This window comes from Hevea brasiliensis, chromosome 7 (assembly GCF_030052815.1).
Source record: "Hevea brasiliensis isolate MT/VB/25A 57/8 chromosome 7, ASM3005281v1, whole genome shotgun sequence".
In the NCBI taxonomy this organism is placed as follows: domain Eukaryota; kingdom Viridiplantae; phylum Streptophyta; class Magnoliopsida; order Malpighiales; family Euphorbiaceae; genus Hevea; species Hevea brasiliensis.
In genome coordinates, this window is record NC_079499.1 from 100,080,721 (window position 1) to 100,103,859 (window position 23,139).

General features: G+C 30.9%; 2 protein-coding genes across 8 annotated transcripts; one reads left to right on the forward strand and one right to left on the reverse strand.

Moving 5' to 3' along the window:
* The first annotated feature begins 8,515 nt into the window (after positions 1 to 8,515).
* On the forward strand, positions 8,516 to 9,343 carry LOC110673762 (uncharacterized). Its single transcript, XM_021836950.2, has one exon. The coding sequence runs from the start codon at positions 8,677 to 8,679 to the stop codon at positions 9,115 to 9,117; it is 441 nt and encodes a 146-aa protein (XP_021692642.2). The 5' UTR covers positions 8,516 to 8,676; the 3' UTR covers positions 9,118 to 9,343.
* Positions 9,344 to 10,347: 1,004 nt separating this feature from the next.
* LOC110673810 (uncharacterized) lies at positions 10,348 to 21,692 on the reverse strand. Of its 7 annotated transcripts, none has more exons than XM_021837017.2 (14): positions 21,317 to 21,687; positions 20,378 to 20,435; positions 19,550 to 19,686; positions 18,992 to 19,208; positions 18,264 to 18,350; positions 18,047 to 18,186; positions 16,692 to 16,772; positions 16,527 to 16,591; positions 12,543 to 12,718; positions 12,284 to 12,414; positions 12,095 to 12,176; positions 11,690 to 11,903; positions 11,395 to 11,495; positions 10,348 to 11,149 (listed from the first exon to the last, which is right to left on the reverse strand). In XM_021837017.2, the coding sequence occupies exons 1-14, from the start codon at positions 21,391 to 21,393 to the stop codon at positions 10,661 to 10,663; spliced, it is 2,055 nt and encodes a 684-aa protein (XP_021692709.2). In that variant the 5' UTR covers positions 21,394 to 21,687; the 3' UTR covers positions 10,348 to 10,660. The 7 variants fall into 7 exon arrangements, with proteins under 7 accessions (XP_021692709.2, XP_021692708.2, XP_021692707.2 ...); XM_021837016.2 differs by having other exon boundaries at positions 18,992 to 19,205; positions 19,550 to 19,708; positions 20,359 to 20,435; XM_021837015.2 differs by having other exon boundaries at positions 19,550 to 19,708; positions 20,359 to 20,435; positions 21,317 to 21,686.
* Positions 21,693 to 23,139: the final 1,447 nt, after the last annotated feature.

Here is a 23,139-nt window from a genome sequence, read left to right on the forward strand (position 1 = left end):
TATTCAATTTTGAATTTTAAAAATTTCAATTATTTCGATTTTGTTCGTTCTTAGAGAGAAAAAACTGATTGAACTAAAATCGAACTGAATTGTTTTATTAATTTTGAAATTGTTTTGTTTTTATTGAGAATTTATGTATTATATGTATTTTTATATATAAAAATTGTTTAATTTAATTGATTAATGATTTTTAGGTTCAAATCAATGTCAAAATTAGATCAAATAGTTTGAAAATCAAGTATAAATAAAAAAAACCATAAAAACCTAAAAACCAATCGGTTTGAACCTAATCGAATGAGAGGAGTTTGATTCGGTTTTTCATGCATTTCAATTCGATTTCTAAAATATAATAATTCGATTTTGATTATTTTGTTCGGTTTGATTTGATTTGAACCAAATGCTCATCCCTACTTAATTCCAATTACTAACTTAAGCATTGCAGAGATTATTTAACCCAACATAACATCCACTTAGTGTTCTCTCTCTTATCTTCTCTTGTCCTGCAAGTCTATGCTTGTAGGAAAAATCTAAAAATAATATCATTTTCAATATTTAAATAAGTAAACATAATTATTTATTTTTAAATCTATTTAAACCATTTCGAAATTTTCCCATATTGAAATAAGTAAATTGTTGTATTAGCTGATAATAGTGAATAAATTTTACCTAATAAGAGATGAACAATAGAGCAGTAAGTTTGGATTACCTTTGTTAATCCAAAAGGAAGAGCAACAGTTAGGAACTGTACATAGAAGAAACGTCATGGTGGGGCCCAATGGGCCCAATGAAAGCAGTGGTTGACAATCTATGCCATTTTCTTGGCCCACGAGTGGCCCATGTGCTCATTCTCGCACTTCACCTTCAATAGCGCGTAAAACACAGTAGACAAAACAAGACGCTCTGCTGGTGCTGCGTTAGCGTTAGTTTATAAGGAGAAGCTCATATCACAGATATAAATATATACACACAAATATATAAGGCAAAAAATTTTCTTTTATTGCTGTTACGTGACATCCTTAATTTTAATGTTATCATGTAATATTATAAAATAGTAATATTTTTTTTTACTATTATCACATAATATTTTAAAATTTAGTGTTATTATGTAGTATTTACCATATAAATATTATTATATTCAATAATTATAATAATTAATATAAATAATTATTACTATTAAATATCTTTATCATTATCATTATTATCACAATTTTTATAATTGATTAATTAAAAATATTATATATTTTTTAATAATTTTATAAATTTCTCATTTAATAATTTTTAATTATAAAAATTTAATAATTATATATCTTAAAATTAATAAAATAATTTAAAATTATACAATAAAAATAGTCACATAAAGTTAAATACTTTACCCTCTCTTTATTTTTTATATATTTAATAAATTTTAATTTACTTTATTATAATTTTATTTTTATTTATCTTATTTTAGTATGTATTTAATAAAGATATTTTTTAATTATATATTAAATATTATGTACATAAAGAATTATAAAAAAATAAATAAAATTTTATTTTCATAATTATGGTAAATAAAAAATTTATATTATTATTATTTTTTATATTTTTATATATAATTAATAAATAATTAATATTACTATTTTATTTGGTTAATATTAATGATGTCATATTGTATTATTATTATTTAAAAAAAAAATTAAATTATACATATATGTCAATTAATTTCATTAAATTCTCTCTATCTTTTATTAATTAATTACACAATTTCTTTAAATTATGATTAAATTATTAATTCTCTAATTATGTATATATAAATTACAAATTATTTAATTATTACACTTTAATATTATAATAAATAACTATTATTATTATTATTATTATTATTATTATTATTATTAAGCTCAATTTAATTAAAGAAATGAAAAATTAATAGTTAATTAAATTAATTTATTAATTATATACAATAAATATATATACTATTTTTATATTTATTCAATTTTTACTTCTCGATGAAAAAGTGATCCAAATTTTTATAAAATAAATTTAAGAGAAAATTTAATTTAAAACTATCACATTTATACCAAGTGATAATTTTTAATTGATTTTTTTGATAACAATGTTTTTTTGTATTTCTTAAATAGTTATAATATACAATTATTATATAATTTAATTTTCTAAATAGAATATTTAATTATTTTGATCATTTAAATTTAAATAATAGAAAAATATTGATTACTAAATATATTTATCATTAATTATGAGATTTCTTAATTTTTAATTTAAAAATGTTAATAGCAGTAAAATAAAGACCAACATGTACTTTAAAAGAAAGTGAAATATTTTTAAATATATTTTTTGTAATTAAATTTAATATTTAATTATTGATAATTTATCAACTCAAGACATTTAATTTTAAAATTTAACAAATATTATCAAATTATTACTATAACTGAAAGTTTAATTTCATTTAAAATACTTACTCCAAATTAGAACTAAGCATATTTATTTTTTTGTGAAAAATTAATGATTAAAATTTTCTTTTAGATATATATAATTATTGAAAGTAATGTCTATTCATTAATTTTTAATTTTTTTAAAGTAAAAAGTCAATAATAAATTTTTTTATATATTTTTAAACAGATGTAATATATAATTACTAAATATAATTATCACACGTTATTATATTTTTTAATTTTTAATTTAAAAATATTAATAATAATAAAATTAAGATTTATATTTACTTTGAATTAAAATTAAAATTCATATTTACTTTGAACGAAAATTAATATTTAAAAATTTTCTCTCCTTCTTTTATGCATTTCGTAAATTTTCATTTATTTTAATATTATTTTAATTTTATTATTTTTAAATAATTTAATAATAATAATTATTATTATTATTATTATTATATACAAAGAATATTAAAAAAAATTTATGGCTATAAGACCAATAATTTGAGAGTAACAGTAACTTATTTAATCAAAATTTATTTTTAAAGTTTTAGGATTTTAATATTTTAAATAGCATTAAAATTCTTTTAATTAAAAATAATTTAATTATCTAATTTTATATATATATATATATATATATATATATATATATATATTATTGCGCCTAGTGCGAATATTCTGCTAGTGATAAAAATGGGACATATCTATCCTACAATGGAGCAGAGAAAGTGTAGGGGGTAGCTCACAAGAGGCGCGTGGCTAGCCAAAAAAGTAGATGAAAGGGGGGGAGGGCCCAGTAAGTTCACATGGTTGGTGGGAGGTGGAGCCCAGCAGGACACATATGAAGTCACATCACATGTGTAAGAAATTAACATGAAAAGAAAAGACAAGAAAATGAAAGAGGAAAGGGTTGGCTTTTGGATCCTCTCAATGGCTGTGCTTTTCCACGCTCTCCCTCTGTGTCTCGTCCATACTCGGCAACTCGTTTTCTACCACTCGGGACCCACTCTCCACTACTATATATGCACTCACACCAATTTAGACTGTGTGAGCATTTTTATGTTTTTTTTTATAAAAAAAACAACATTTTAATTTCAAAAATATTGAATTGTTAACTTCGCAAATTATTCCTCTTTGAAGTTAACAGAGAAATATACCTGCTCTTTTTCCTTTCTTGCACAAATCCCTATGAAACTATCTCTGCAATCTGAGGCTACCCCTAGATTTCTGTGCCCATTGTTTGGGTGATTTCGATTTCTTCAGCGTGCTTCTCTCCAATGGGACGCCCTTTGAATGGTGGATAGATAAAGATTAACACCTGTTTGGATAGAAAAAAAAGGGGGGGGGGGGGGGGGCGTGGGGGAGAGGAGGGAAGGGGGAAAAATAATTTTTATTTTTTATTATTATTATTTTTTAATTTAAAGATAAAATAATGAAAGTGTAAGATTATAAATTAAAATTATAAAATTATTTTTTTAATTTTTTTTAAATAAATAAAATAAAATTATAAATTTATCATAATTTTTTTATTTTTTACTATTTTTCTTCTTTTCTATCTAAATAAAAGAAAAAAAATAATAAAAAAATATTTTTTATTTTCTACTTTTTATTTTCCTTTCTCCCTAAAAAATTTCTTAAATAGAGTGTAAATTTCACATATTATATTAATTTTATATCTCTTTTAATTTGATGAAAAGTAAGCTATTAATTAGGAAATGGATTAATCTTATAAAAATTATATTATATTAAAATAAGCATAAAAATTGATTTTGCTGAAAAAAAGTGGAAATAAAAACCTTATATAAGGTGGATAATCATGAGTTGTGACCTTCAAAGAAGGCAGACATTTTCAGCACCACAATACAATAGCTGGTTGGCTATGCAAAGAGAGTGAATTACACCCATGAAACATTTGGTGGTACCAAACATGTTGTGATCTATATGACATTAATTATTTATAAAGTTGATAGAAACCTGATATGATAAGACATACTCAACAACAATCTTCAAGCTAAAGAAATTACAAGATTTAATTAGTGACATATCTTTAAATTTTTCTTCAATGTCCTGTCTAATGAAAAGGAGAGCTGCAAGAAAACACCATCCTTCTTTAATTACCATTTTAGTTAGTGCACCTATAGCCTATAGATATAGCTTTAGCTCTTTATATATATATATATATATATATATATATATATATATATATATATCATTTTTTTCTAATTAAAGTGCCAATGAAATTGCTATTATAGTATATTTTCTACCAGTTTATTTGATTACATAATAACATTTCATGTATTGTAATGATAATTAAATATAATTAATTATACTTTGATTAATATAATTATCATTAAATATATAAAAAAATATATAATTATGATTATTTACTTTAATTTTATATCTTTTATTATCACAATTTTTTATTACAATCACCCCTAATAAATTAAACTAACTTAGCTACCAACATTAGGCTACCATCATACTCATTATCTGACTACTATCACTATTTGGCCATCACCGTTGCTAGTCTCAAACACTCCATTTTCTTGTTATTATCATCATAAATAAATTAATATTAAAATAAAATTATATATATTATTTTTTACTAAATATAAAATAAAATAATAATATAATTGTATAATTGATTTTATTATATGATTTATTACATTACGTTATGTCATATCAAATGTAGCTTTAGGGATGAGGGTAAATTTGATTCCAAGACGTGCAAGTTGCAGATTGAAACGCAACCGATACAGGAAAATGCTATGTGAAATGTGAGCAAGGGTTGGCCTACCTTGGATAAGCAAGTACAAGAGTCTAACTTTTTTCATTATAATGACGGAAGCAAGATGGACACTTATGGACCAAAAGCTGTCCATTTCTTGAGGTCACTAAGATAAAGAGGGGTAGTCATTCAATATACAGAAGGCAATTGGGCAAAATGCCCTAAAAAGATGAAGCCGAACCCTCACCGATATCTGGTATAATATGGGTTAAGTCCATTAAACCTAGACATATGAAAAGACATTGATTGGTGGGGGTGTGAGAGCAGAAACAAGGATTTGCAACTTGGCTTTATTGATTGCTTAGGTAATAGGACGCACGAGCTACCTCTCTTTTATGGTAAATCCAAGACGACTCGCAAGGACAACATTAGAAAACGTCATTAACAGCAGCATTAGGGTTTATGGACCTTTTCTTCTAGCAGAGTTGGTGTCATGAGGTAAACTTTGTGGGACTATTCACAACATTTTCGCTTATGGTCCCATTATTTAACTATATGAGGTCACTCCCCAGAACATATAGCTATCACTATTGTAAAATGCGTATGCACTGTTGAAATGATATGGTTTAATGTACTTACATCGTGCTGGAGTCCCATGTTGGCTACAACACAAGAAATTTGAAACAAAATATATAACAAGGCAGAGTTAAGTTAAATTTGCTTAAACTATTTTGGTAGAAACAACTCCAAGCTCAACATTGCGATATGTGAAACATTATCCGCCGATTAAAGGAGTATGAATGAAAATAGTGCATGACTACATAGTGAATGCATCATCAAGGTGGAACTGCCATGCCTGAGCAACAGCAAATTGTGTTGATTTTTGCATTTATAGCTTTAAAATGGCTATTTGACAATAAGTGCTTGTACAAGAGGTGAGATCACTTTAAATGTGAATAGAAATGGAATATGATTGATGGGTCTCTTCTGAAAACAGAATTGACTCATCTGTATCAAATTCCAAATAGTGCTTGATTTTGTTTGACACATGGTGAGGAGATATGCCAAGAAATTAAGATTTTTTTAATGGTAATTGTATATTTAAATAACTTTCATTTGTATTGTGCATTTGTGCTTTTCAAAGAACGCTCTTTCAAAATCTGAACAGATATTGATTTGGAATTCCATTGTAATTGAATATTCCTGTAGATTCACAAGATTCAGTCACTTAAAAACCATGAATGGAGAGCTTCCCACCCTTTCTGACGTCATTCATAAAAAATTCTTCATGAATATATATATTTATTTATTTATAATTAACTTTAATTAAGACTCAAATTCGATAATCTTTATTAAAGACAAGATGAGCATTGTTGGAGGCTTAGAGCCCATGCATAAAGAAAGTAAGAAACAAGTTAGAAGACTCAACGCCCAAAAGATAGAGAAGTGAGCACAGCACTTCCACTGCCCAACAAGGCCCAATCAGCAAAGGAATCCAAAGAAGAAAATAATAAGAGATCAGAGGGCCCAATGGGCCTGCATCTTGAAACCAAAAAGCCTAAAACCATAAGTACATCTCACATGGCCTTGTAAATGCTATGGCAATCTTGGGTGTTGTATCAAGTATCATATGCAGTGAATTTGGGAACACAATTGTGTACACAATGCCAAGGATTCATGGGAAATGTCTCTCTTCTTTATTTTATTTTTTTCCAAGGAACATGGGAAATGTCTTTAATTCCTCTTGAAAGTGCATGGGATGTTGGAAGATACCTATTTTCATTTCATTAATTAGAAGCATGTATTGATTCTTGAATTATTAACCCATTTCACAAGTCTTTGAAAAATTCTAGACAAATTTTATTTTATAGTTAATTTTTTTTATTTATCAACAATTAATGAAAAATATTTATTTAATTAAAAAAATTATCTAATTTTTTTTTTGAATTTTGATAATTTATTAAAATATCGAAATATTTATAATGCATGATATATATACTACTGGTTTAATATTATAATTAAACAATTAAAACATTTTCATAAAAAAATTCTGAAACAAAATTTTTATAACATATTTTTATATAAAAGTTATTTTTTATAAAAATAAATAGAGCCTAAATATTTTTTTTTAAATTAATAAAAATATTATAAATCAAATATAATCGTGAGATTAAATAGTGAAAAGTGATTTTTTATATTTTTTATTATAAATATAAATAATTTTAAATAATATATATATATATATATATATATATATATATATATATATATATATATATATATTAAAATTGAAAATTAGGTGCACCAGAGAAGGGGGTCGTCTCTTGCATCGAAAATTAGGTGCACCGGAGATGGGGGTCGTCTCGTCCGTTGAGGCAACAACCCCACGTGGGCTCATACGAATAACATCAAGACCCTATACCCTTAATCGTACCACCCAACGTTTTTGTCGAGGTTATATGCTCCATAGAATTTGTCTTATATTATTATTATTTTGAAAAAAAAAAATTAAAAATATTATTTATTAAAAATTAAATTTAATGTATTTTACTTGTTAAAATAATAATAATATTTTTAAAAAATTTGTTTGTTACTCTGAATTTCAATAAACAACGGAACTATATTATATAAAAAAAAAGAAATTATTAAGGAAGACCAAAAATTATCCACGTGCGGCTGACTTTTCCTCTCTAGCGAGTAGCGTGGCTCTAGACCCTGTCCAGACTCTTCTATTTCTATACGTCTACGTCCACGTGCACCGCGGTGACGCGTTCGGATATGAAATCGTCTTATGTGGGTCCTACCTTTTTTGTCTTTTACTTTCAATCCTCGCCGTCCATTTAGCTGCTGACTGTTGAACTTCAAAGCTGCCCAACTGTCTCTGCATGCCATAAACGCATATTCTAATTAAGATATAATATCATGTGGGGGGCTCACTTTCACCACCTTATCTCCATTTATTGTCTTCCATTTATTGATTTTATGGATTCATTTTTATTAAATTATTAATTTTTAAAATTAAAATCCTAATAAATAAAATAAAGAGTATACTCATTTGTTGTTATTAAAAAATAATTCATTTCTTCTATAATACTGAAAATAAGAAATTTCTTCATTTTGAAAGTTCAAATTTCTAAATGTAGATTTTTAATCTTTAATTTTAACCGTTGATAATCAATCAGTTGTATTGAACTATTGATTGCTGACCAATAAATTCAACCATCGAACTAATATTATATGATTTATTATGATATTGTTATTGTCAAAGGGATTTTCATTATTCAACTTGGATTGAGGCTTACGATTCTAATCCATTAAATGGGCTGGTGATAGTAGCTATTGGTGATTCTCGACGAAGGACTTTCTTGGAAACAAGCATATTGCCTCTATAGTCTATACCCACATGACCATATATAGGGCGAGGCAACCACAGAGAAGAGAAGCACGAAAAGTTGCACAGTAGCGATCTAAAAAAGAAAAATCAAGATTTGGGTTTGGTTTGATATTTAGAGAAAAGAAATGGGTTTCTCAGAGGTAGAGAAAGCATGCAAGGAGCACCCATACCACAATCAAAAGCAAGGGGTTTGTCCATCATGTTTAAGAGAAAGATTATCTCAACTTTATGTAGTTGTTTCAAGCAACAAAGAAGCAGTGGCACCATCTTCTTCTTCGATGTCTTTTTCCTCTGCTTCATCTTCGACCCATATATCTCCAGTTATTCATCATCATCGTCATCAGCGAAACATTTCTGATATTATGGGTTCCATATCTTTCAGGGTAAGTGCAGGAAGTGGGTTAAAGAAGAGTAGATCGATTGCTTTTGTGTCGAGAAGCAGCCTTGTTGGAGAGTTGAAGCACGGGACGAAGAAGAATAAGAAAGGTTTTTGGTCAAAGTTACTTCATTTGAAGGGAAAGAATAAGGAGGCTAATATTGGTGGAAAGATTGCTTTGAATGTATAGACTTTGCTTCAAAAAAGGAAGGAGGGGTAGCGGTACCGAAGTTGTCTCCATGGCTACGTGCTCTCAAGCTCTCGAGTTCGAGATTCGAGATTTCAAGTCCTTTAATTTGAATTTTAGTCAGAATCAATTGTACCAAACAAAAACAAAAAGAAGGGCTTTTAGAAACTATGAGATGTTTATATAGCTTTATTTTGTGTTATATATGAAAATCTGGATCTTTTCCTTCTTTCTTTATGGTTCTTATTACAGTTTTCTGCGAATTCTGATGTCTTTTCTTCTCCTTAAAATTTTCTTTTCTTTTCCCACTGAGTAATTGAATATAAATACTTAATGATCGATCAAAAGAATTAAAATCATTTTCCATATATCCTTGAAAGAGCTGGTGCCGTGTACCCTTGATTCCTATGATTATGATGGGGGTGCCTTTGTACTGTATGTGGCATTTTCTTCTTGTTGTATTTGCGTGTGTATATGTATATAGTTGTTTTAATTATTGTAAGAGGTAGGTGCTACTGGTTAAACTCTTGATAGGGTCAAGGCTTTCTCATCTTCCATTTCATTTTCACACGTTTGCTGAACCTAACATGTAGAATTTTTAGACTTTGAAAATGGAGAGTCGTGTTCCATTCCATCATAATTTTTAATGTTGTCTTATTGGATTTATTATTCTTCATTTCTCTTTTATCTATTTTTCCTCCTTAATTTAATTTTGGAAAATGGGTTTCGTTGTAATCTTAACCATTGTTATTTCAAAATTGTGATCTCTAACATATATATATACAAAAATTCAATATATATATATATATAAAGTGAATCTCGTATAAGCTCAAATTCTACACAGACACACCCTGTATATAATACCATCGGCTCTAAATCTAGCTTAAGCCTCATTAATGCTCATAAATTAGTCAAGAATATTTAAAAACCTTATACCATTTATTTATGTTTTCTAGTGGAATCTACCACTTCGAAATAAGGGCGAGACGGCTACAAATATTCCAAAATCTTCCATATACACAAACATTGTTCTTCGACTTTTAGTTTATTCCGTCTCAAGAGAGTGGTCCTTCAAGAAGAAAAGTAAAAAAAGAAGTCAAAATTTTAATCAATTGAAAATGCTGTGCTGGCCAAATATAACATTCCAAGAGGCATACGCCACCATTCACACTACAACAAAGCTTTGAGAATATTCTCAAACTCAATAATGCAAAATATTAGGGATCCAAAGCATATCAAACTCGATAAGCCAAATTTTTTTACTGCTGGAATTTAAAAGTTAAAATTCATCCTACAGATGATCAATTGATTTTCGCATCGTGAACAAATTTCTCTCTTTTTTTTCCCATTTTCTTTTTCCTTCCATCCTATCATATTATCTGAGCTTCTCACTTCTGATGTATGTACAATTCTCAATCTCATAGATCATCCTCCCAAATTTCAGGAAATATTCTATTGGTAGGAGCTGGGTATCACCCTTTATCTGTACATCGTGTTTCAATTTCTACAACAGCTATAAGTTCCTATTCCATTGACAAATCTAACATTATCTGCCAGGGCCGGTTATCATCCCATTCACATCATCATCACTGTTACTTCCATAGTCGTTAGATGGTCGTTTTAACCTCTGGAATATCTCATCAAGTGATTCGGATGATGAATCATGAGAGAAAAGTTTGGTGTCCTGAATTTGGCGTAAAGGAAGAAATCGTTTGGCCCCTATGTTTGCCTTAAAACTTTGAAAACCATTCTTCATTGATTCCCATTTTGATGCCAAACCAGATGGTCCTCGTGTGTTGCTGGATTCTGAGTTGCCTGAATCAAGCAATGACACCGTAGCAGAGGCAATATTCTTTTCAGCAGGCCTAGCATTGGCATGTCTACTTTGTTCTCTCAAGGATGCATATTTGTTGCTGATGGCTTCCTTACTGGTGCTGTATCTGCTTCCCTCTTCTTTCAAAGGTGTTGACGTGCTTCCCTTGGTAGCATCAGTGACTAAACTAGTTGTTGCCTTCATTTCAACAGCAGTCTTATCCTGTAAATTTTACTTAGCAGTTAGACAGCTATGTATATTGTTTCAAGATGAAAAAGAAAAAGAACTATAATTGATCACATGATAGAATCACATTAAAAAAACCTTATTATTTGTCGCAAAACTGTCATTAAGTATACTCAGTTCACTCAAATTGTGAGTTATATATGAGAATAACATTAAAAAAGAAAACTTTAAGAAACAAAAAAAAAGAAACTGCAAGTATTATTTAAGATGTGAATCCATACTGCACCGTTGCTCCCGGACTCCATATCCACGCTGTTAAAGTTTCTTGCCAGTGGGATAACATGCTCACCAACTTTGTGTCCTTGTTCCAGCCAAGATCGTTCTGCAAATGAGAAAGAATGCTCATAAACTTTCCCAGATATAAACGTTCAAGCTATTAAATGTCAAGAATACATACATCTTGACAGTACCATATATAGCATCCTGCATGTATTGAGAGAGAGAGAGAGAGAGAGGGAAAAAAGAAGAAAGATGAGAGGAGGTGGGGTGGGTGTTGTGGTTGGTCAGAGCAGTTACCTTTCTGCAGGATAATTAATCCTGATGGATCAAATCCATCAGTATCATCGGCTTCAGGTTGAAATCTAAATCTCTTCCAGCTCCCGAAGAAACCAATCACACGGTCAAAGAAATTACTTGCAACCAACAGGGTGTATATAACCATTATAAGAGGATAGATTTTGTTAAACCCTCTTCCAAATATCTCTAAAACATCATCAATTTTGCCCATTCGCTGCAAGCAATGAACAGTTTTATGCCAAAATTAGTTGATGCGAGGAAAAGACGAGAAATAGGGAGGAAGGGGGAGGCAGGGGCGAAAAGAAATTCCCAAGGAAATAGCAGATTTTTAGCCAAAAATCTAACAGAACTTTTCATTATCCGATAAAGCAAGGTTATATAAATGGGAACTGCAAGGGGACTTACTGTTTCAAATATAGTTTTAGCATCAAGATTGATGAGATTGAGAAAGTTGTATGAAATTGGAGGAGCATACCGAGCAACCATCCTAAGAAACATGCTATTAGTTAAGAATAGATATCACCACAGTTTCTTCTAGTCTAACGAGAGGGGGAAGGAGACTTGATGATAACGTATCTCCAAGGAAATACTTACGAGCATATCATAAGCAAGCTGACTGAGTTTGTCTGCCTAGGTGTTAATGAATAAAACATTAGCATTCCAATTTTGAACAACGAGTAGTATGTGCAGATGCACATATACATCAAAGGTATAAGCGCCATCACCTGAAGAACAAAACAACAGAAAGTAGTAAAACAGACAAAGTAAAATCCATGTCAAAACACATCTACAAGATGATGATATAGGGAATAAGACCAATAATAGAATTATTCAACTAAAGATGAGAACGTACCTGCACAAAAAGCTCTTGCTTTCCAATGGAGTTTATAAGAATTGAAAAAAGTGAGAGATTGACATTAGATGGTAGCAGAGTTGCTTCAGCCAAAAGAATTGCAGCTGACATAGTACCAAGTATGATAGCCAAGAGCTTCTCAAATTGCTTTCTTAGGATGCATCTCCAAACATATTCTGCATGCAAACACATATTTTTCCAGAGTTTAAGCTTATTTGTCAATAAAAAAGAACAGCTGAATAAAAAATTCTTAAAAAAAGCTAAACCACCAGCAAATGGAATTTCTTAAAATCTTGCATAAATAACAAAATGCCAAAAAAGAAAAAGAAAATTAGTGGCATAGCAAGCCCATTTTTTTAAACTCCGCTTAAGTAGTTTGCGCTTAGCCGGTCCCAAGCCCGGATAAAGGAGGAGGGTTGCGGTAGGTGACAACCAGCGTAAAAATTTCGTCACACCCTATGATATGGATTCAAATGATATAAACGTTGGGGCGTCCTCTACTAACGACGCGCTACATCGGAGCCCGGGTGTAGTGATAAATATGCAAGGGTGTAGGGCGTTCACCGAAAGCGACGCGCCATGCCGGCGCCCGGGTGTGGTGTTAAGTGAGCAAGGGTTCCCACATCATGGACGGGTGTGGGTAAAGAAGTTAGTCCATAAGACAGATAATAGAACAAATAGTGGAACAGAACACAAGATAGACATAGAAAATAATAGAAGATATCATAGAAGGAGACCAATTAGGAAGGAGCAGGATAGGAGGAGGATCAGGGTTGGTACTTGGAATGTTGGATCACTTACAGGAAAATTAATGGAGCTTGTGGATACCTTGGAAATGAGAAGGGTGAATATTGCTTGCATTCAGGAGACTAAATGGGTAGGAGAGAAAAGTAAGGAAGTGGGTAATTCAGGGTACAAATTGTGGTTTACCGGAAAGGAGAGAAACAAGAACGGAGTGGGTATAATCATAGACAGGACATTGAAAGACGCAGTAGTAGCTGTGAAAAGAGTAGGAGATAGAATTATACTAGTAAAGCTAGAACTAGACGGAGAAACAATAAATATAGTTAGTGCTTATGCCCCACAAATAGGACTAGACAGTGAGAGTAAACAAAGGTTTTGGGAAGATATGGAGGATTTAATGCAAAGCATACCGAATGAAGAGAATGTTTTCATTGGTGGAGATTTGAATGGACATGTAGGAAGTGATAGGCAAGGTTATGAGAATGTTCATGGAGGTTTTGGTTTTGGCAGTCGAAATGAGGAGGGAAAAAGCATCCTGGATTTTGCTATGGCATACGACCTAATACTAGCAAATACCTACTTTATAAAAAGAGAGTCACATTTAGTGACTTTCAAAAGTGGACAACATAGAAGCCAAATCGACTTCCTCTTAACCAGGAAGACAAATAGAGCTATATGCAAGGATTGCAAAGTCATTCCAGGAGAGACTTTAACAAGTCAACATAGGTTGGTGGTCTTGGATGTCAAGTTTAGGAACAATTCAAGAAAGGTCAGAAGAAATAGTGTAGCTCGAACAAAGTGGTGGGAGTTCAAAGGAGTAAAGCAAGTGAAGTTCAAAAATGAGCTTCTTGAGTCCGAAGTATGGAAGCTAGATATAGAGGCCAATGATATGTGGATACAGATGGCATCAAAGATTAGAGAAGTAGCTAGAAAAGTACTTGGGGAGTCTAAAGGACATGGACCACCCTCAAAAGAGAGATGGTGGTGGAATGAGGAAGTACAAAAGGCAGTGAAGAGAAAAAGGGAATGGTATAAGAAATTACCTAAATGTGATAATAATGAGGCATATGAACAGTACAAGATAGCAAAGAAAGAGGCAAAAGGCGCTTAGCCAAGCAAGAGCACAGGCCTTTGAAAAGTTATATGAGAAACTTGGAACTAAAGAAGGGGAGAAAGATATTTATAGATTAGCAAGGAGTAGAGAAAGGAAATGTCAAGATCTCAATCAAGTTAGGTGCATTAAGGATAAAGAAAGAAAAGTGTTGGTGAAAAATGAGGACATTAAAGAAAGATGGAGAAATTATTTTAATGATCTCTTTAATAATAGTCAAAATGGAAATAGCGTGAATATAGATTATAGAACAATAGAAAAGAATGTAAATTATACTAGAAGGATTAGATCTTTAGAAGTAAAGGAAGCACTTAAGAGAATGAAAGTAGGTAAAGCCTGTGGACCCGATGAAATACCAATTGAAGTGTGGAAGTATTTGGGAGATATGGGAGTGGCATGGTTAACTAAATTATTTAATAAGATTCTAAACTCAAAGAAAATGCCTGATGAATGGAGGAAGAGTATTTTAGTACCTATTTTTAAAAATAAGGGAGACATACAGAGTTGCTCAAACTATAGGGGAATTAAACTCATGAGCCATACTATGAAGTTGTGGGAGAGAGTTGTGGAGCATCGACTACGTCATGATACTTCTATCTCTCTCAATCAATTTGGTTTCATGCCTGGTCGTTCAACTATGGAAGCGATCTTTCTCATTAGAAGCTTGATGGAGAAATATAGAGATGGGAAGAAAGATCTACACATGGTTTTTATTGATTTGGAGAAGGCTTATGATAGTGTTCCAAGAGAGGTCTTATGGAATGCGTTAGAACAAAAGAGGGTATCTATTAGGTATATACAAGTATTGAAAGATATGTATGAAGGAGCAACTACTATTGTGCGCACAGTGGGAGGGGACACAAGAGATTTTCCGATCTCAATTGGATTACACCATAAGCCCTTACCTTTTTACATTAGTTTTAGATGAACTGACGAAACATATACAAGAGAGTATTCCTTGGTGCATGATGTTTGCGGATGATATTGTTCTGATAGATGAGACACGAGAAGGAGTCGATAGGAAGCTAGAACTTTAGAGAAGTACTCTAGAGTCAAAGGGTTTTAAGTTAAGTAGAACGAAGACAGAATACATGCATTGCAAGTTCAGTGAAGGCCAAACTGGTGATAGGGAAGGAGTTAGTTTGAATGGAGTGGCACTGTCCCAAAGTAATCACTTTAAATATCTAGGCTCAGTCCTTCAAGTAGATGGGGGATGTGAGGAGGATGTTAGTCATAGGATTAAAGCCGGATGGTTGAAGTGGAGACGTGCCACGGGAGTTTTATGTGATCGTAAGATTCCCAATAAATTAAAAGGAAAATTTTACCGCATGACCATACGACCGGCTATGCTATATGGTAGTGAGTGTTGGGCACTGAAAGAGTCGTATGCATCTAAGATAAGAGTTGCAGAGATGAGAATGTTAAGGTGGATGAGTGGCCATACTAGACTAGATAAAGTCCGTAATGAAAGTATTAGAGAAAAGGTAGGAGTGGTGCCAATTGAAGATAAGTTGAGAGAAGGGAGATTGAGGTGGTTTGGTCATGTGAAGCGTAGACATACGGAGGCTCCAGTTAGACAAGTAGAGCACATTAGGCTAAAGGATAGAAAGAAAAAAAGGGGTAGACCTAAATTGACTTGGAGGAGAGTAGTACAGCATGACTTAGAAGCATTACACATTTCTGAGGATTTAACCCAAAATCGTTCAGAGTGGAAAAAGCGAATCCATATAGCCGACCCCAAATTTTTGGGATAAAGGCTTAGTTGAGAGTTGAGAGAGCAAGCCCATTTTTTACCATACTTGAATGAATTTAGAACAATTTAAAAAGATCTTGACCAACATGGTTCATTTATGATCATCAAGCTATCCAACTCCAAGGTTAAACAACCAACAAGATCAGAACCCCCAAGACAGTTATACATCACCATCATTACTTGCCAACCCAACAAACTCAGATCATATCATCATAGAGCATCACTTTTTCAATTTCTTACAAAATAAACAAGGGTATTCTATAAAATTAAATAACAGAATCAGAACTCTTCAAAAAAGGTAACAGAAATAGAAACAATCCTCTTGACATACAATCCAAAACCAAAGAGAAACAAATGCAATAGATGTGGTGATTACCCATTGTATCAAAGAAAGCCCCCAATTTACCAGTTTGAGCAGGTCTGAAGCTCGAAATATATTTCCTACAATAATAGCATATGAAGGTATAAGGTCCACAGAAAACAGCTACGAACATATAAAGAAAGAACCAAATGAGAATAGGAAACATATTCAGAAGCAAACCATCCAGTTGAACTGCCATGTTCATAATTTTTTATCGTATCTTCCAGTTCAAGGGCTTCCAAGACGTAGGTCATGTACTCACTGCATAAAATAAATTAGATAAATGCAACAAGTCATTACACTCCAGGTCCAGGTCTCCAACAAAATGAAAGTTCAAAGGCACTATTACAAATTGATTAACATAACAAAACCAAATCCTGAGTCATCCAAAGTTATCATTTGACAAGAAATGCATTAAAAGCATGAACCCACTCTTTCCACATTAATTCCAAGAGACTTCTATTCTAAGTTAAAAATCACAAATCTGGAACATTCACAATATACAACAATGATCAAAGACACAAAGAGTGTCCAATGAAGAGTAACTCTTCCATGCCAGGAATGATTAAACACTAAAATGCCATTGCCACAGGTCTAAATTAAAAGATTCTGACTGCGACCCTTCATCCCTCCTAAGAATATTCACAAATCTTAGCAACAGTTACAAATTAACATTAAGGGCTCATTTGATCTAGCTATTTGTGATAGATGGTTAGCCTGTAACCAATAGCTGTTAGCCGGTAAAATTATTGATTGTAAAACTTCACTAGCTTTTTTTGATATAACAAATGAACATTAAGGATATAATCTTTTCTTAAATATATTATCATGTATCCTATATTAATTTTTCCCTTTAATGTGTTATAAAAATTGAAGAAGTAATAACAAATATTAATTAAGAAAATTATAAGTAATTTTTTCATATGTTTGTAATAAATACTTTCTTTTCTTATAAATATGAATTTATTAGTTATAGCAAATCTTACACATAATATTTCAATAATCATTTATAATTTTAATGAATTATAAATAATTTTAACAACAACCTCTTTTTTCTCTTTACCAAATAAGTTGGCCTAACTGTTAGGAGTCAAGCAACTAATGATTGACCCCAACAACTAAACCCCCTAATTATATGGTCTCATCAACTAAACTAATAGAAAAGAAAATGAGGATTACATGAGATATCAGGAACGTCCTGAATTTGAAGATCCCAATAATCACTAATTTGCTCAACAAATTGGTAATAAAGTTCTTAAAAAGTTCATAATCTGATACGCAGAACCAGTACTCAGAGGACAGCCAATTAAATCCACTAAAAGAAGTGGACCCAAACATTGCTGTTTCAAAAGAAATCAGCAACTTAGAGACAATGAAATCACAAATAATGCAACAAACCCATTATTGCTAATATAGAGAAACAAGAAGGCATGGAGATATCAAGCAAACAGAATTTTCCAAGTGTGAGAACAAGTCCTAAATGAGATATCCTTTGATGGACACATATCAAGTACAAAGTTGAAATTGCAGTTTACCTTTTATAACGATAGTACCCCTCACGAGCTCCCCTGAGATGACGTCTAAGTGTTGCCATTGATTTCTCATCCGTATCATAGTCCATATCATTTTCTCCCAATCGACCACCTTGCGGTTTAAAAGCTGGGTCTTCCCTAAACTAAAAAATATAATACAATATTGAAAACAATTGAAAAAACACCACACTATAACGAGTAGAAAGAGAACAAGAAATACCATTTGAGCAAGCATGTTATCTATAACATTCATGTAAGGTCTCAAAGGGTCACGCTTGGACATCTGATTGGATGTTGCCTGAGCAACCTATTGAAGGAAAACATAATCAATAAACTGAGGAACCAAGCAAGCAAAAAGACAGTAATCAGTTAGATCAAATGCTAACACATTGATGCTTATGAAACTAAAAGTTTTATGCAAATGTAACAAAGAATTCAAAATTCCCATTCTCTTAGTAAATAAGTCAAAATGCTAACTAGAATAGTTATACTAAAATTATTTACTTGAAAAGGGGGAAAAAAAAAAAAAAAGATTGCAAGATGTTTGCCAAGACATTTACAACTGCCGACAGACAAATGGTGCTTTGTGCTTGTGGGGAGTGGGGACAGCGCTTTCCATTATTACTAAGCATATGCATAAATAAATGCATTGATTTTCTTCTCTGACAGGATGAAAAATCTAATTGAAAAAAGAAATGAAATGTAATAACAGAACTGAGAGAAAGATCACATGTTAAGGAGCAGGAAGAACTCTAAAACAGCCAAGAAAAGAATAATTTTCCGGATAATGCCTAAAAATATAAACTTAAGCAATTACAGAAAATAAAGGCATATTCCCTCACAAATATGTAAGATGTAAAAAGAAAATGCTACTAATACATTTTTTTTTTTTTGGTGAACATGATGGAGAAGCAGAGTGGGATGGGGATGGGCTAAAAGAACACTTACTACAATAGCATTTGAAAGTTCTTGATGAGCGTCATCAAGTTTCACAGCCATTTTGGCAATTTTATGAGAAAGAACTTTTTGGCGGGTTGTCCAATCTGCATTTCTCCACAGGCTCTTAGGAATTTCACTCAAACCAAAACCAAGAAGAAAGGCACCTGTAACAAGTCCAAATGTATTCGAGCACGCCATGGCAACACCAAGCACATTACTTCCACTTCTGTCGACAAGGATAGCAAAGAATATGATTCCCAACCAATTTTTTGAAGGGCTGAGGACAAAATGCATTTATTGATGTATATCTATACATGCATTAATCATTTTTCCATGTCCATACAACATGATTGTGGATAACCGATTAATTCAATTTGCAAAGCCGGAAAAAAAAAACCTAATAGATTTTATTCAGCATGTAAAAGAAAGAAAATGATGTAGGAGATTCTAAAGAAAATGCAAATAAATGAAGTAAGAGCTGACAACACAGGTGGAAACTGCAAAACCAATAATATAAAGTAAGATTATAATGCAGTCCAAAGAACTTTAGAAAGGTAAGACTAAAACCTTATTTTTTTCATCAAGATGAGGAGAATAAGCCCAAAAAGTCCAATAGATCCCACAATTAAATAGAAAACCAAGTTAGCGTGTATACTAGTCTTTAATCTTTCTGACACAGTGAAGTCTCCAGCATCTTCAAAACCCTGAATAAGGGGCACCACAGCCCTGCTTAGAGATAACATGATTTAGGCACATGAGGAATCATGCATCTAAAAACTAAAAAACTATTTACAACTATTCTTAAGAAAAATAGTATTTCCAAATAAAATGGTATTTAACATTTACAATATACTCTCCCTCTCTGTGTCCTATAAAAGCTGCCTAGACCTTGCAAACTGACATGGTCCATTTTTCTCAAAAAAAGGAAGTATGTGAGCATGTTTTTATACATAAAAGACTATGTGAGAGCTAAAATGAAAATGAAAATTTATATGCACGAGAAATAAAGAAAATGCCATCTTACAGAAAACTATTACAACTCATGCATGTCTGTCGTGAACTAAGTCAATTTTCTTTCAGCTACATGTGCGATGGAAACATGAGAATCCAATCAGCAAAGCTAGTTCCATTACAGTTATTTAAACAATTGTATTTCTTTGTACATCTTTGTCTATAAGTTCAACATCTGAATAGCAGGATCTTTAGTGTGTGTGTGTGTGTGTGTGTGTGTGTGTGTGTGTGTGTGTGTGTGTGTGTGTGTGTGTGCGTGTTCAACCAAGGGACATGACATCAACTTTTTCATTATAATAGAATCATAAGAACTCTTAAGGTGATGCCATATGCAGAATGACAACTCAGTGTGGTACATGACATACCAAGTAAGTAAAAACGTACTCCAATATGACCAGCTCCAAAAGAAAGAAATGCCTCCATTGTCAAGATAAAATTTTGTCTGTACACACAATAAAAGATTTACTACATTAATGAATCTTTCAATCAATCATAACCCATTTGAAAACCCCCACTAAAAACTAAAACTTTTTGACATATTTTCTCTTCTGGTGAACAAGTTGAAAATCATGCACCAATAGGGACGAGGAAAGAGACGAAGAGGTAGAAAACATAAGCAATAAAAATTTAATGGGTAACCATAGCCAACTGAAAAACAACACAAATAAGCCCATGGATATTCCTTCTAAAGTAACTAAAAATAGTTAGCATTTGTTAGATATACACATAAAACTCTGCATCCCCACCTCACCACGTGTAAAACTTCAAAACGTCATTAACATCAAACACTCAGAGCTATACAAAAGGGGGGAAATAACTAACAAGAAGAAAAAACATTCCAGGACTTAAGTTTAAAATAAGACAAAGGGAACTCCAGCCAGAATGAATAAGGAGAGATTATTAGGTGCAGCAGGTGCACATGCACCATCAAAATGTTTTCTTCAATATCATCCATACGAAGGAAAATACCCAAAACTGAAACTCCAAATCTATTCAGCTCCAGTTTTCTTAAAACCATTCAAAAACAAAAATATAAAAACGGTACCATAGCTTATCTTGTTGCCACATTAAATAAGTCAGAACTGAAATTTTAGCTAAAATAATAAAATGAGCCTGTACTTTTTTTTTTCATATCCCATCTTCAAGGAAACCAAATATCTCAAATGAACCAAAGCTAAATTAACGTCTACAAAAGGAGCAGAAGAAATTTCAAATCAACTTCATACATACGAAAAAAAGAATCAAAATTAAACCAACAAATTACATATATATATATATATATAAGAGAAATGACACAAGTGATAACGATGGAATTGCAAGTACCGTGTAGATATCGGCAGGCACAAGGATGATAATGGAAAGAGAACAGAACCAGGTGTATCCAACAGTGAATAGGACATAGCGAGGCACCTCCGGACCGGCGAAGTACCTCAACGTCAAAATCACCATGCCTAGGGTTAGAGGCAGCGAGATCAGGTAAAAAACCCACATCTCTCTCCGTCTCTTCAATGATCTCTTTCACTTTATTGAAAAAATTGCCTTTGTTTCCCTTAGAAAAAGAAAGAAGAAGGAAACGGGACCCAGTAATGCGGATCTGGAGAGGCCCGTTCGCTGCCATCTTCTCTTTTTATTTATTGCGTGCGTTGCTTTTGCGTTCGCCTTTTTTGTAAAAAGCCAAGCTTAGCAAGAGTCAAGACGACCCGTTTAATTGACGTTAACAGGGGCTTTGCCTAACTTATGATGTTTAGCTCATAACCTTTACGCGCTTACTTGTGGTGGTTGATCTAGAAATTAAGATATGAAATCTAAATAATAAAATATTATAAAAAAAATAATTAAAAGTGATTTACTAATTTATTACGTATATATTTATATTATTTATTTTGATAAAATTTATTATTAAAAAGTTATAATAAATTTTTAAATGCTTAATTTTTTTCTCAAATAGTTTTAAATTTTATAAAAAAATTCATTAATTAAATTTATGAAAAATTAATATATACAAATATAAAAAATATTTTAAAAAAATTAATTTCTCATTTTACTAATTGTATATTTAATTAAAATACTTATAAATAATTGATAAATAGTTAATAAGTTTAATAAAAAATAAATTATAAATATATTTATTATTAAAATAATAAATATAATACTAAATTATTTTCTTAAATAAGAAGTAAATTATATCAACTTAATATTTATTAAAATGTTATCAAAATATATTGTAATCATATTAAATATGATTTAATTTTAAATTAAATAAAATAAATATTTATAAATATATTTTAATAAAAATTGATAAAAAAAATTAAATTCACTAATATTAATGTAAATAATCAATATAAATTAATAAAAAAGCATTTTAAAGTAAATATGAAATTAAATATAATAATGATATGTAGTGAAATTTTAAAATTAAATAAAAGTAATATAATAAAATATTTTATCAAATTAATTTATAATTATCAATTTTTTTTATCTTAAATAAACATGTTAAACCATTTTTTTTAAGTTTCATGTTTAAAAGCTTTTCAACCATGCAGTCTTTTTTTCCTTTTTTTTTTTTCATTTGATATTCAAACTTACCAAAAAAAAAAGTGATTTTTATATTATCGTTTGTTTTATTTTTATCATTATTATGTTATATTCCCAAGAAATAATTTTGATGAGATGTTAGTAAGTCCGTAAACACCTGCCCTTATAAGTTGAATTTTAATTATAAATTTTATCTAAGTGGCATATTTCTCATTTCTTTTAATTTTTGCTGCTCGCAGTATTTAATAATTTATATTATATTATTATTATTATTAAAAAGAATTATTATAACACACTAAAATTATAATTTTATCAAATTTAAAATAAGTGGGTAATTATATTAGTTTTTTTCGTTTTTTGAAAATTGAGTCGATCATTTTCATCACTTAAGCCATGATCATGGGCTCAATTTGGTGTACCCAACTGCCTTATAGTAGGACAATTTGGAAAATGATAATAGGCTTTATAGTGTGTGCCTATTTTTAGTGACAATTTGGAGCTTTTGGGCCGATAGAGTGATCCTGTCCACTAAGCCCCTCTCTCTCCACTAGTACAGTAATGGGTCATGTCTGTTTGATCATCATTTGTCATTTTGTACACGCATTCGGTGC